The sequence below is a fragment of the Cebus imitator genome, unplaced genomic scaffold, assembly GCF_001604975.1.
Source record: "Cebus imitator isolate Cc_AM_T3 unplaced genomic scaffold, Cebus_imitator-1.0 Scaffold71, whole genome shotgun sequence".
NCBI classification, from domain to species: Eukaryota; Metazoa; Chordata; class Mammalia; order Primates; family Cebidae; genus Cebus; species Cebus imitator.
This window is the reverse complement of record NW_016107386.1, coordinates 363,730-378,764: the sequence shown is the minus strand read 5'-3', so window position 1 is coordinate 378,764 and position 15,035 is coordinate 363,730. Positions and strand designations below refer to the sequence as shown.

General features: G+C 55.2%; 1 protein-coding gene across 5 annotated transcripts in view; it reads right to left on the bottom strand.

Annotated features, from left to right (window-relative positions):
* The window catches only part of SH3PXD2A (SH3 and PX domains 2A), a 253,525-nt gene that overhangs the window by 51,989 nt on the left and 186,501 nt on the right, over positions 1-15,035 (bottom strand). For 4 of the 5 annotated variants that reach the window (XM_017531126.2, XM_017531128.2, XM_037739482.1 and 1 more), the window contains 2 exons: positions 12,284-12,328; positions 5,198-5,329 (listed from right to left, as the gene is read on the bottom strand). In XM_017531126.2, coding sequence (XP_017386615.1) covers positions 5,198-5,329; positions 12,284-12,328 — 177 coding nt within the window. The remainder of the gene's footprint in view (positions 1-5,197; positions 5,330-12,283; positions 12,329-15,035) is intronic. The other variant, XM_017531127.2, reaches the window with a different exon arrangement.

The window sequence follows — 15,035 nt, the reverse complement described above, 5'->3', positions numbered from 1 at the left end:
AAAAAAAAAAAAAAAAAAAAAAAAAGGGAAAGAAAGAAAAAGACAATGCAAAGTGTGTAAGGCTATCCCAGGCTCACAATACAGTCTACCAGAATGAGCACATCAACTAGTCTCTAAGCTCCATAAAGGCAGGAACCTTATGGATATATACATAATTAGCATAAAGTATTCAATTATTCAAGAACTGTGAAGTAAATGAGTGAATAAATGAACCGCTCCTACACACAGTGTACTTCCTCCTTACAACAAGTCCATGTGATATGTATCACAACCCCCTCTTACCCATCAGAAAACAAATTGATTTCTACTTACATCACACAGTATAGCCTTAGATCTTAAACCCCGCATTGGCATTCCGGATTCTTGACCCTCTCTACCACATGCACAGTTACTGAACAAATAAAATGATTGCAGCCACCATGTTTTGGGGGTAACTTTTCTTTAAAGATCTACCTACCAGCAGCCTCTGCCGAAGAGGCTGATTAGGTAACCATGTTTATACCGTGATGCCTCTCCGGGATACAGTCTATCGGCTCGGGGCTGGACACCCACAGTCTAAGGTTTGCCAATCCATTGACTGGCGAGGAAACAATCAGACTCAAACTTCGAATTCTGAACTCAAAGAACCAGAGGTCTAACTCAGTTACTGGGAGAGATCTCAACTGAAAAGTCATACAAGTCTTGTCTTGAGAAACTACCACCACTCAAACAAGCTGCCATCACGGTCGGACAAGAGGGGAAGGCGGGCTGGTCTGCAGTTACAAGAGCACAGCTGTGCTTTAAATCCGCATGGCAGTTGGGTGTGGTGGCTCACGCCTGTAATCCCAGCCCCTTGGGAGTCGGAGGCGGGTGGATTGCCTGAGTCAGGAGTTTGAGACCAGCCTGGCCAACATAGTAAAACCCTATTTCTACTAAAAATACCAAAATTAGCCAGCCGTGGTAGCAGGCACCTGTAATCCCAACTACTTGGGAGGCTGAGGCAGGAGAATCACTTGACCCAGGAGGCAGAGGTTGCAGTGAACTGAGGTCACGCCACTGCACTCCAGCCTGGACAACAAGAGTGAAACCCCGTTTAAAAAAAAAAAAAAAAAATCTGCATGGTAAGTAAGAGACAGAGAAGCTGCTTTGGCTCGTGCTGACTTTTGGTTCCTAGTACCAGTCTTGCCAGGCTGATTTACCTCTCACCCCTGGGTTTGGTGAAATTTTCCTTTATTGCTTCAATAATTTCTTGAGAAAGTCTGAGTGAATTTCTGTCTGCCACTCACAACTCAACTGGGACTAAAGCATTAACCCTGGAGGGAAGTAAAGATTCTCAAATTCTTCCCAGGGCTCGGTTTTCTCACTTGTTTAAAAAAAAAAAGAAAAATTGATGGACTAGGAGCCTAAAATTTCTTGCTTCCATGGAAGTATAAGAACTCCCAATGCATCATGCCAGTGCCAGGAGGTAAGCAAAGACTCAGAGAAGGAAAGGGAAGGCAGGAAAGATTTTGTTGACTCATCTCCCCACTTCCTCCCCTGGCCAGCAGTTCTGAGGAGGAGGAAACAATCCTAGGAAGTTGCAGGCAGCTTTGCTCAACACAGAAAGAGTGACCAGCACCATGATGTCACCACGCTGCCAGAAATTATGTCTGCTGCAGAAGGAAGCCAATGCCGTCTTTGAGGCAAATGAATGTCTTACTGAGGCAGCATCTCAGGCACTGCTGCTTATGTCAACGGTAGAGGAGCTTCCAAAGACAAAGCAACAATGGCGGCTGCATGCCCTGGTATGACCTGCTGGGTGGCAAAGCTACCAAAGCTATGAATCTTTCTTCTCTATGTGTCCCTGTTGATCAACGGAGAAAGAGTCCTTTTCTGGTCTGGCCCTAGACCCACTGCTTGATCACAAATGCTTTCCTCAAAGCTACTCAAGTCCCACTTTGGGTTTCTTTGACTCCTGTTCTCTGGGATAGGCTTGTCCTCAGTCCCAGGTACACATTACCTTTCTCAGATCCTTTCAGCTGTTTCCTGTTCCCAAGTTCAATGGATCAATGACCAACATGAATTCCTGCTAGCTGGAAGGAGGGATGCAGAGACAAGCTTCCCCACAGATGTTCCAGGGAGCTCTGCAGCCATCTTACCTCACCCTGCAGCATCGCCAACTTGGACTTCCACCCTTCTCACCAGGGACGGGCCCATTCTCAGCCTCCCTGCATGGCTTTGTTGAGGGGAGAGATCTTAGCTCTTAGACTCTAAGGAAATTACTTAACCTCTTAGCCTATTACTTCAGCCACAAATTGGTTAAACTGCCTTCTAAACTGCGTAGCGTTGTTCCATGATATCCCAACAGAATGATGTGTGAAGCCTGTGGCCTGCCACCTGGTGTTTACAGACTCAAAACCACCTTCCATGCACATCTCTCTTTAGACCAATGAGAACACAGAGGGGCTCTGATGAGCAGGCAGAGCCAGAGGTGGCTGGGTACCCCTGTGGACACTCTGCTTCAGGCACTCCCAGCCAAGTGAGGGGGGACACAGGCAGAGTCCTGGCACCCTGTGGGCAAGGCCAGCCTCAGGGAGGCGGCGGATGGTGCTGGCAGGCCACTGCCCAACGATGCAAACGGAAATGCCTCAACACACCCACTGTGTCCCAAGGTCAAAGGCATCACAATGGGGTCTTTGTTCCCGAGTTCAAAAACCTCACTCACCACTCCTTCCAAAGCCAGCTTGCAGGATGCACAAGATGCCTCCTCTGCCCCGCCGTCAGGCCTCCAGCTCCCCTGAACTGGGAAACCACGCTCCCAGAGATGTGCAGTTTGGCCCTCTTCCTTTCTCCCTCCACCTACTTTGTTTCTCTGGTTAGGCTAGTTGTGTACTGCAGGCCTCCGGGTAGATAGCAACAGATGGGTTTGAATAGGCAGGCACAGCACTCCAGGTCCTGTGCAAACATCTGCAGCTGAGCAGCTGCCTCCATCAAGGGTAATGATACAAAACTCCCAGAAATAGAAAAGGCGCGTTCAGGGAAGCTCTTTCTACCCGACACTCAGGGTCCCACCAAGACTTCCAGCTTTGGAGTTCACCTGAGAGGTTCAAGGAGGTCACTTGCTCCAGCCCCTGCTTCCAACCAGCCCAAGGTTACTTCCATTTTATGGAAGGAATAACTGAGGCCCAGAGAAGCTAAGGGACCTGAAGCCCCCAGCGGGCAGTGGCAGCTAGAATGTGGCTTCTAAGAACAGCAGCTCCCTTGCACAGTCTGTGTGCCAGACCAGCCTGCTCCGACCACAGGTGGCCATGAGGAGCTGGGGTGCCTGGGCCCCCTCTCACAGCCATCAGCAGCTCCTCAGGAGAGCAGGCATCTCCCCCTTTGTCAGGGCTCCTTCACCCAATCCTAGGCAGGACTCCAGTGTCCCAGGGTCCTGTAGATGGGCTAGGAGGGGAGAGGGCACACATGCCCTGGGAATCCTGGTGTTTCCTGCAGGGTAACTTCCTCTCATGTGCTGTCTCCTCTTCAGCCATCCTGGCCAGTGGCTGGTGGCCCCCAAAGACATGGGGGCTCACTACCTCCTGCCGCTCAAGGGTTAACAGCTATGGTGTGACAGGCAGGCATGGTGGAAGGACCACACCTAACCAGAAGTTCTGAGAAGAACCAACCACTTTTCCTGATGCAACCTCTGTAACAAACATCTCCCTCACCTGAGGTCTCCCATGCCACCATTAGAGATCCATTACTTGGGTCTTCAGGTGCTGGGGTTTTCCAGAGCCAGACCCCCTGACATCACCAGCTTGCTTTGGAGGCAGGGAGGTGGCACCATGAGCATGAAAAAGGCTGGGGACAAGGCCACGCAGGGACGAGCCCAGTGTGGGCACCTGGGACGAAGGGTTGAGGCCTCACAGCAGGGACATGGCTCTGCTGGGGTGCGGGGTGTGGGCGGGAGTGGGGGGGGGGGAACTGCTGCTGCTGACCACCTTGGCGATGACATCAGGCACAAGGGCAGCCACAACCTGATCTGAGAGGGGATGAGGCGCTGCAAAGACCTCAGAGCAGAAAGGCCACGAGTCAGGCCTATGCGCGTATCACAGCCCTGTTCTCCTGCAGCCACCTTCCCCGGGAGGCCCGCTGGGATCTCCTCAGCATTCCCACAGCTCCTGGCCACTGGAGGCACAGGAGCTCTGCCTCGGCCCTCAGGAGACTCGCTTCCCCTCAGCCTCCCCGTGCTTCGGTTCCTGTCTCTACAGAGCGGGCACTGCCGTCGTTCACTTCGCCTTTCCTTTCCGGGTTTAAACACTGGAAAGGCACAGAGTGGGGCTAGGAGAGGAGAACAGGCCCTTCCCCTCTGCAAGTATCCACCAAACACCATTGAGGAAGGCTCCAAATACAGGGGCCTTCCCCGCAGCAAACCGAAAGCGAAACAAAACACCCCCGAAACCAGTGTAAGCCCCGGGAGGCTGTGGGCGGATGGATGTCCTGGGCTCCAGTTCCATCTCGGGCTGTCAGGGGACCAAACGGACCTGGACTGACGGGCTTGGCTGTCCTCTCTCCACCTGCCATGACTGCTGCTGCCAGCAGTCCTGGACAGGGACACCAAGGTACCTTGCCCCCTCCGTGGCACCCCGAGAACCAGCAGCCCCTGGCAGCTGGCAGCACGGCCCCTGTCAATGCAGGACCCCGCCTGGCCTGGGCGTGGCTGCAGCCCCCTCACTGGGCTTGCTTCCCAGGTCCCAGGGCCTCCAGCTCGACAGGGGGCAGTCAGCTCCCCAACCAGACCCCAGCCAACTCCCCCAGGCCTGGCCCTTCCTCAGACGACTGGCCAGGGACCCCGGACCCCACGGTGTGCCCTGCCCGTGCCTGGACCCTGGCTTGGAACATGGCCTGTGGGGGGTGCTGTTGTTGGGCATCCCCGAGCTGAGAGCTCCCGCCCTACGGTCTTCCGAGGGCACGGGACCCCATCAGGGCTGGCCGCTTATTCCCGTGCTGCGCCTGGCCCTGCATTAGCAAAGGCCGGTTAATTACCCCGAGCAGGGGAGACATTCTTCCACCACCAGGCAAACTGCTGGCCTGCCGCCCAAACCAACAGGGGGAAACTTCAGCCGCCTCGGCCCTCTCTCTGCCAGATGGAAATAACGTATAGCTGCAGCGGTGGGGGAGGAGGCAGGAACAAAAACCAGCCTGCCCGGGGGCCAGACCGGAACCCCAGTGGACAGCCGGCGGCCAGGGCACTCACCGCTCTCGTTCTTCTCGATGACGTCCACCACCTCCCCGGCCTGGAGGCTCAGCTCCGAGTTCTCCTGCTTCTTATAGTTGGACACCACCACGTACTGTTCCAGGATCATGGGCTCGGCGGTGGCGTCGGCACCTGGCGAGGGCAGAAAGCACGCGGTGAGCCAGCGGCCGGCCATGGCCCCGCGGCCGGGGCGCCCCCTGTCCATCGGCCTCCTCGGGGGAGGCTGCTCTGTCGCCAGTGCCGCTCGCAGGGGCAGCCCGCAGCCGGGGCTCGAAGCTCACAGGACGCCAAGGACAGGCCATATAGCAAGGCCCCACACCGGCCCGCTGCACCGCGGGGACCGGGGGACATGGGGAGCCAGGGGGCCGGGGAGGGGACGCGCAGGAGGAGGGACGGCAGAGGCAGAGGCGGAGGCGGAGACCGAGGAAGCTCAGGAAGAAGCCTTGTGCTGCGATGAGTTAGTCACAGCCCGGCATGAGGGAGCCTACGGGGAGGCCTGGGGCCAACGGGGTCTCTCCAGCCTCCCTCTCCGGCCGGCAGGGGCACGGGGGAGGGCAGTGAGCCAGCGGGTGGGCGGCCCATGAGGGCTGAGGCCAGAGGCAAAGGAAAGGCAAGCAGGAGGCTCCAGCCTCTGCCCCCAACCCCTGCAAACCCGAGAGAAAAGGCAGCCCTGCTCCCTCGGGCGGGAGAGGGAGAGGAGAGAGCGGGAGAGAGCTTCTCCACGGCCCAGGCCCAGGAGAGGAGTCAAGAGGGTTTGAGGCCGCCAATCACTGGGGTTTACTCGCAACCCTTAAATAGAAACACATGAGACCCATCGAATGAGGAGCCGGGGGTGGAGGCAGGGGAGGGGGAGGAGGCCCAGACTGTTTACTTGAAACCCAAGAAGAAAGTCCCCGCGCGCCAGCGGCTGGCGAGCCCAGCCCGCCCCCCGCCAACTTTTCCTCAAGTTCGCTCGGTTCCTGCCCCTTGGGCTCACCCAGGCGTTGCCACTCAGCCCAGGCCAGGTGCAGTCAGACCGGACTCAGGCCTGCCCCCAGCCCTGCTTCCAGAGAGGACCCTCTGGCTGCAGAGACTGACTCAGTTTCCCTCTGCCTTTCAGTGCCAGGGCTTGTGGTCAGGCTTCTGGCAGTTTGAGGGGCCTGAGGGGTCAAAAGCTGGGTGTGGCAGTGGGAGATCCCCAGGAGCAAGCAGCTTCTCTGTTCTCCTCAGCCACAGGACCAGCGTGACATTCGCTAAGCAGGCACCAGGCAGGAACGTAGACAGGCTTGCTGCTCTCTTAGCTTCCTAGCTGTGTGGCATTGGATGTTGCTTAAACTTCTGCACTTCAACTCTTCCGTAGGGTGGGGGTGTGGATAAGACACCTAAAATATGATGTGTTTTTAGCTAGGAGCGAAAAGGATCCACTAGCCAGAGATGGACTAGTCGCCTCCTATAGGAAGCCTTCCGAGACCACCCGCAGCCCTAAGAGAATTCCTAGTACACTTTTTTTTTGAGACAGGGTATCTCTTTGTTACCCAGGCTAGAGTGCAGTGGTACAATCATGGGTCACTGCAGCCTTGACCTCCAGGGTTCAAGCAATCCCCCCACCTCAGCCTCCCATGTAGCTGGGACCAAAGGCACATACCACCATACCTGATTAGTTTTTTTTTTTTTTTTTTAAGAGATGAAGTCTCACTGTGTTGCCCAGGCTGGTCTTGAACTCCTGGGCTCAAGTGATCCTCCTGCCTTGACCTCTCAAAGGCCTGTGATTACAGACATGAGCCACTGCAACTGGCATACTTAAACTATATGTCTGCAAATCTCCTTGAAGGCTAGGGGGCTTCATATCACTAGCCTGGCTACAAAAGTGGCTAAGCATCTCCAAGCGCCACACATCCCCCTTGGCACCTCAGCCTACAGCCACATTCCCCACACACCTGAGTCTGACTTAGCAAATGTGATGTGCCAGGCACATTAACCACCCTACTTCATGCTCACAACACCCCCCTTATCTTCCCATTTCACAAAAGACCAATCAGAGGCCCAGATCGGGCAAGAGACCACTCTAGCTCCCACAGCTGCGATGAAGAGCATCACATTCATTCGGAATGATTTTGTTCAGGCTCAAGCCCATCTGTCTTTCCACTGCAGAATAATTGCCTCTGATTTGTTTCCATCAGTCTGGTTCTTCTAGCACAATGATCCTCAACTTGGTAGCACAGAATCACCTGGTGAGCTTTTTAAACCTACTGGTGCTGGGCTCCAGAGACAGGTTTCTTTGGTCTGGGACCCAGGCATGAGTAGTTTTTGGACATCCCCTCTGTCCCTATGGTGCTTGCATGCAACCAGGAGCAAGAAACACTTCTTAGATCTTTGGGTCCTTCTGTGGGGGAGGCTCCCTCCAGCCTAGGGCAGACGGCAATGGCCACATAACTTTGCAAAATCCCAAGGGGAGGCCTCCTTCCAGGGAAGGAAACCCCACTGCCCCCGCCCGTTTTCTCCCATGAGGTGTGGGCCTTGCAGGCCCGTCTCAGCCCTTTGGAGAAGCAGAAGGGACCCTGCTGCAGCTGAGGGTTCGCACGTGCACAGTCCCGGCAGCCCCTCTAAAGCCAGGATGGAATTTCAGACAGAAATGCAACCAACAGCCGGGCAGCAGGGCCTGCTTCACCTCTGTACTCAGGCGTGCCAGCTTCTGTGCCTGCCCCTGCCAGCTGGGCAGAGGCAGCGCGGGGGGCTGCACTGACCGACTACCTCCCGCTGTGCCCCTGGGAGGATGGCAGTGCCTGTTCCATGCCTGGAGCCTCTGTGGCCAACAGCACTTCTTAACACACCCGGCATAGAAAGGGCCATCCCTGCCCTGCGAGAAACGGGGACTCCTTTCCCAGTGTGGGGGCACTGGGTGAGAAGAGAGGGAAAGAAAGGCTCCAGCAAGAAACAGAAGAGAGAGTTCTGTGGCGGGTTAGAGAGCTTGCCAGCCCCGAGTGTGCCCAGATCACAGCAATAGTGACAACGAGCCTTCACTAGTGCTGACTCCAAGGCACCCCATAGAATCCAGCTGTCTCGTCTGGTCCTTGGAGCAACCCCGGGCAGTAGGTCCTGTGATGGCCCCATTTTACACACGGGCAAACCAAACCTCATGAGGGTAAGTGACTTCCGTAAGGTCACACAAAGCCCACCTGACACCACTGCCTATGATCTTCTGCATTATACGTGGCCTACAATGGGCTGCCGGTGCCTGGTCCCCAGGGAAGGGCCCATTACATCCCAGATACCTGGGACACAGTTGCTGCTTAATAAAGACTAGAGTATGGGTTTCTTTTTTTTTTTTTTTTTGAGATGGCGTCTTGCTCTGTTGCCCAGGCTGGAGTGCAATGGTGTAATCTTGACTCACTGCACTGTCCGCCCCGAGTTCAAGCTATTCTCCAGCCTCAGCCCCCCAAGTAGCCAGGACTACAGGCACATGACACTGTGCCCAGCTAAATTTTTTTGTATTGTTGGTAGAGATGGAGTTTCACCATGTTGGCGAGGCTGGTCTTGAACTCCTGACTTCAAGTGATCCTCCTGCCTCAGCCTCCCAAAGTGCTGGGATTACAGGCATGAGCCACCATGCCAGGCCTAGAGTATGGGTTTCTAGTTGACCCTTGCCACCTCTAGTGATCAGACCACAGTGCCTGTTAGGTGGCAGGCACTCAGTAAGTGTGAAATGAACAGGTGAAACGCATGAACCGGCAGAGAGATGAACAGAGGGACTTGCTGGTTTTTGGAGTCAGTATGAATACCTCAACTCTGAAATATGGGAAAATGAGAAAGCCAAACTCAAAGGGAGAAAGGGGAGATGGGGAAACTGAGGTAAAAGGAACAAGGAGCCCCAGCTTTGTGGTCAGAAGATGTTTGGAGGATGAGCAGGAGGTGCTGGGGAGTAGACAGACATCAGCTCATTTTAATTCAAGCCAAGAAAATCTGAGGCAAGGTTTAACCCCACACCCCCACACCCCTTCCCCCACCACCTTCCTGGAAAATTGGCCTGAGCTTCCTGAAGGCTGACTTTCTGGGACACAGGTAGAAAAGTTAAGGAAACATTCTCTAGGCATTGGAAGGCACAAGCAGGCTACAACCCCTCTCAGGAGCTACTCCAAAAGCTGTGGGATGGACACACGGACACTCTGTCTTTCTGGCTGCCCTCCCCTCCCCCTGCTCAGGCAGCTCTCAGCTCTTCCCTCTGGCAGCTGCCTCTTAGGGTGTTCCCTGGCCGGGGCAGCTGGGCGGGCAGGAGCTGCAAGCAGGTATCCAGATGAGAAACCACTTGCAGGCCAGGCAGGCAGTGGGCGGTGATGTCATCCCACAGAGGCCACTCTGGATCCCCTCCCAGCCAAGGCCTGCAGAACTGGGGGCTGGAAGAGTTGGCCTGAGCGGGGAGGGGGCAGTGGAGGGAGCCTGGTGTCTTTAGATGAGGCGTGCTTGGCAGGAGCATGGAGAAGGGGTGTACCTCTTCTAAAGAGCAGAGCCTCTCCTAGGTTGTAAGGGGTCTTTGCATGAGTCTCATCCAGGGGTAGACCCTTGAGCTTTATTACAGAGCCCCTGGCTGGACCTGCTGGGGCCTTGGGAGTCCCCTAGACCCCTGCCCCACCTTGCCTCACATCTGCATTCCTCCAGTTACCACCTGGATGGGACCCTGGCTGCCAACTGAAATTCTCAACTAGGCTTTTGCCAAGTCAGTCCCATGCTCCAATGCCTTCCATGGCTCCCTGCTGCCTATAGAATAAAGGCCAAATTCAAGTTCAGTCTTTCTTGCCAATCTGAGCTCCCCAAGTTCCTTGATCCCCATCCCCCACACCACCATTCCATACAACATTTATGATTCAACACCCATGTATCAAGCACCCACTAGGCGCCAACACCCAACACCACCGCTCCATGCAGCTTCTTACTTTCCAAGCCTTTGCTCTCGCTGCTGCCCCCTGCTGGAATGCTTTCCCTTCTCTCTACCAATCCCAATTCTCCCCAGGCATGTCTGCATGCTGCCCTCCAGGAGGCTCCTGATCACTGTTCCCTCTCTTCTGTTCCCTCTTGGATTGCATGCTGGGCATTGCTCCCCAACCAATCCATGTGCCTTGAACAAGAGTCTCTCAATGCCCCAGGACTGGTGCCACAGGACATGACATGGGACATAGTAATTACCCGAAATTCACGATGGAAATGCTAAGAATTCTAATCTAAAGGTCTGAGGTCCAGTCCTGCTTTGCCCTTTCTAGCTCTGAGACCCTGGGGAGGACATGTAACCTCTCTTGAGCTTCAGCTTCATCTGGAAACAGGATCAATAGCAGTTCCAACCTCATGGGAATTGTTCTGAGCATGGAATGGAGTGACAGGGCTTCAAGTCCTATGGAAACCATAGATGGTCATTTTAAAGCAAACAGGGAATGGGAGACCCGGGGAACAGCAAAGGTGTTGGTTCCTTCATGGGCTCAGAACCAGCAGGCAGCTCAGTGCCAGGGCTACAGGTGCCAAGAGAAGGGTGGGGAATGCCAGGCTAAGCAACCTGAGGCCCCTGATCTACAAGGGTCTCGAGTATCAGCCCTTACTTCTGCGTTTCCTGTCTCATATCTCAAAGAACCCTCCAACACTCCAGATGGAGAAACCAAGGCCCAGAGAGACTCCAGCCTTGGACTCCCGGTCTGGCTGAGTTTTCCCCCAGCCCACACTGCCTCCCCAGGCCTCTCGCTCCAAACAGCTGGGTTCATATTGAGATGTGGTTAAGTGTCCTCCCAAGGGACACAGAACTAGTAAGGCCCTGTGCTGGCTTCTACCCCAGGCTCCCCACGACTCCCCAACTCTGAGCATCCTACAAAAGTCCCTCTAGCCCCTTACAACTGGTTCCTCCCAGGCCGGACTGGGGCTGCCGGCCCCTCAGCTATACGTTTGGTGAATAAAATGTGTTGCTGTGGGCCAAGTGGGCTCTGGCTCACTGGCGTGTGGAGAGGGGAAAAAGGGAAAGGAGCCCAGCGATTAGCTCAGGCCCAGGCCGACGTCACAGGAAACTCCAGAAGGACGATTGCAACGCCCTCCGACCCACTGCTTTCTCTCCTCCTCTGGGCTCCTCCCAACACATCCACCTCCCATTCCCCGCCCACAGCGGCAGCAGAAGGGGCTGAGCTCTGGGCTCTAAACCCTGGGGCTGGCTCAGCCCCACTGCCCCCCTCAGCTCCGACCCTTCTGCTTTGTCCCCCATTTTTCCAGCCTGAACCTCTGCTCTCAGGTTTGGAGCTGGAGGGTCAGGGTGTGTAACAGTCTCAGAAATGGAGGGGCTCCAAAGAAGACCCTTCTGGAAATTCCATCCGTCCTCTGACCATCTCCATCCAGGAGCTGAGAACCCAGCTATCTGGGTTTCTCTGCCATGGTCCCATAAGACCAAAGGCTGGAGGCGAGTCCCTGCCCTCTGCCCAGCTCCTCCCAGACACAGGGCAAGGCCCCAGTCCCTGAGGGCCATCTCGGCCAGGCAGGCCTAGCTCTGGATTGCTGGGCATGGGGGCTGTGACCCACCCTCAGTCAGTCACAGAACTACCCCACCCCCTGCCCCAAACCTCCAGCTCCCCAGTGAGATCACTGGAAACCAGGCTTGGGTGTCAGGGCCCTCTGCTCTCTGCCTCAGTTTACCTGCCTAAAGTGAGATGAACCATCTTTGGCTGGGCTCTCTTACTGGGAAGGCCAACTGAGATAAGGCTGAAGATGGCGAAAGCCCCACCAGTGCCTAAGCACTTTCTGTGTGCCAGGCTCCCCACGAAGAGGAATGGCTTTTCCTTAGGGAGTTACGCACCCTACCCAAGGCAGCATAGCCAGGACGTGGCAGAGCTGGGATTCAAACCCACACACCCTTCATCCAGAGCACATGTGCTTACATGCTGAGCTATGTGGTCACTGCTCAGCTGCTCAGCAAAGGGCCCCACATTTGGGGAGGCAGAGGGCAGAGCAAGTGGCAGACCCCCCGCCATGCTGGCAGACAGCTGCTGGACATCACAGGGAAGCATGCGGAGGGCCTGCAGGCACCGGCTCCTGTGCACACTGGCCTGGGACACATGCTCACACGAATGCACGCACGCTCGGCAGTACCTGTCACGTCCTTCTTGGGTGACTCAGCCCAGCTGGACAGCCACACTTCAGAGTCCCCGAGAGCAAGCGGCAGCAGGAGAGGAGAACCAGAGAGAGAACTGTTAGGCAGGCAGGAGATCCACAGTGAGTGGCTGCAGGCTCCACGGCAGGCGGAAGGCGGAGGAGGGAGGGGAGTGATTTCCTGGCCCTGGGCTGGCTGTTGGGCGGGGGCCTGTGTGATTAGAGAGGCGCTGGGACACAGCCGGCTGGGACAGGGATAATGAGGTGTCTGCCGAAACGCAGGGCTTCTCTGGAGCACAGAGAATCCTACACAATCCTCCTTGGAACAGGGCCCGTGGTTATCACAAGGCAGGCTGACCCTTCGTCTCTGGCCATGTGGGTGGCTGGGTCCCACAGGGCCTGGTGGTTCCAAGGATCCTCAAAGGCCAGCGGGCTCAGTGGCCTGGACCCAGAACCTCAAATGTCAGGGTTGGAGCACCCAGGGCCCATCTCTAGGCCTGGGGGCACCACACCCACTGGACCCTGCTGTCTCATCCAGCCCTTACTGCAGCCCCACCCATGGAGGAAGACAGATCGGCCCCAGCAGAGCAGAAGGGAGCATCATTTTAGAGTCTCGTTCCCCAACCCCAATGCAGAAGGACAGGGACCTTGAGTGACCAGAAGAGATGAGGGCTCTACTCCAGGCTCACAGTGGTCTCCAATCTGGGCCTCAGTTTCCTCACCTGTGAAATGGGATTTAGAGTTGTCCTCCTGCCAAGAGGAAGGAGCAAACTCAAAGCAGCATGAAGAACATATGATTGAGATATGATACCATTAACATCTGAATGAGGCAGAAAGCTCTGTCTAATCAATGGTTTGCGCATTTCTAGAATAGAAGAGAAGAGGGCCATCGGGTCAAGAGCGTTGGTGCAGTTGAACTACAGTGACTCATTTCGCCCCCATGGCAATCCCGGCAATCCCGTCATGTGGGTAGGCATTTTTAGCCCATTTTACAGGGGAGGACCCTCAGACATAGAAACAGGTCTGGTGGCATCCCCAGGCTGCTGCTTTCTCTGCTGGGCTGCTCGTCACCTCCAAAGGAGCAGAGCACTGGCTGCAGTGGGGACAATTACAAGGCACCGCTGAACTGCAGGTCTGAGAAACAAACCCTCGCCCTGCCTACCAGGCACTTGCCAGGAGAGCAGCCTGGCCCATCCAGAGAGTAGTGATAAATAGCAGCAAACACTTCTACAGCATTTCCCCTCTGCCAAGCGTCCTGCTGAGCACTCTGCTTATAGTAACTCATTATTTTTCCCAACAAACCTACAAGGATAGGTACTAGTATCCCCTCCATTTTGCAGATGAAGCAACTGAACCAGAGAGGTTAAATAACTTGCCCAAGGTCACACAGCTAGTACAGCAGTGTCCCTCTATTGCAGGGACACACACCTCAGCTGATCAGAACTTGATGCTGCTCTCTATTTTAAGCACCTGACTCTTTCCCTCTCTCAGCAAGCCACCTTCCAAATGCAGGTTGGCTCCCAGTGTAGAACTGGGAAGCCCGGCCCCCTTCCGGTTCTCGCTGTAAATTAGCAGAGTGCTAGCAATGCCTCTGGGGTCTGACTGCCTGGGTTCAAATCTAGGCTCTGCTCCTTTAAAGAAGTGACTTACCCTCTCTGAGCCTGTTCCTGAACTTATAAAAATCTGGATGATGTGATACAGTTACCTTCTGGGTTACTGTGAGGATTAAATTGGATAAAATGTAATAGTGCCCAGTGCAGTGCCTACTACGTAGTCAGTGCTCAGTAATGGTTAGCTGCCACTGGCAGTAACTCCCATGAGCGTAGTTAGCAAGCGCCTACCTCCCTGGGTTCAATCAGCTCTGGGGACACTAAGAAAATCATGCCCCGAGCTGCAAGGACAAGAACTAGACGACATTCGACACTGGATGCACCAAGAAAAAGCTGGCACCCTGTTAGACATACTGCCCCACAGTCACTCCCAGACCCCAGGCCATCTGGAATGGAAGGGAGAGAAACTCCTGGGGACCTCACCCAGAGACAAACAGGGCAAAATCTGAGGTGAGACCCCCTCCCCAGGTTCAGCAGTCAGCAGCCGCCTTAGGGAGCAGGAGCAATGCGGGTGCAGCTTTCCAGCCCAGGTAGGGCTGAGACAAGGTAGACACACCAAGAGCCATGAGGATTTCAGCTGGTGTGGCCAAGGAGGGCTGAGTTCAGAACGTGGGTGTCGCTGCCTGGTGCCCACATCTTGCTGAAGTTCCAACTCCCTGCTGCTGTACCCCAGAGATGTGGCCAAGTGGGCTGCCCGTTGCAAGGCCCTGAGATGCCCCTGAGCGGGCCTAGCACCAGGCCCATCCCAGCCCCATCTGGCCCTCTCTCCACTGCAGTTCGCTTGACCACTGGTCTACTTTGGGTTCTTCTGGGTTCTTCATAAGGAAACCTGAGAAGCACTAACCTCTCTCAGTGAGCCAAGGAAAGGTGTTTGGCTTGAGCCTGGAGAACCCAAGAAGATCTGTTCTGCTTGACGGTGCTTGCAAAGGGCCAGAGAATAAACACGGTAGGCTTTGGGGGCCATATGGTCTCTGTTGAGACTACTCAACTCTATTCTTATAATACAAAAGCAGCCACAGGCAATACATCAAACAGAGTGGGCTGTGTTCCAATAAAACTTTATTTATAAAACCACAAGCTGGGGCAGGATGTGGCCTGTGGGCAGACAACCAGAGCTCATGCTTGTCCCCTTCAGCCCCCAT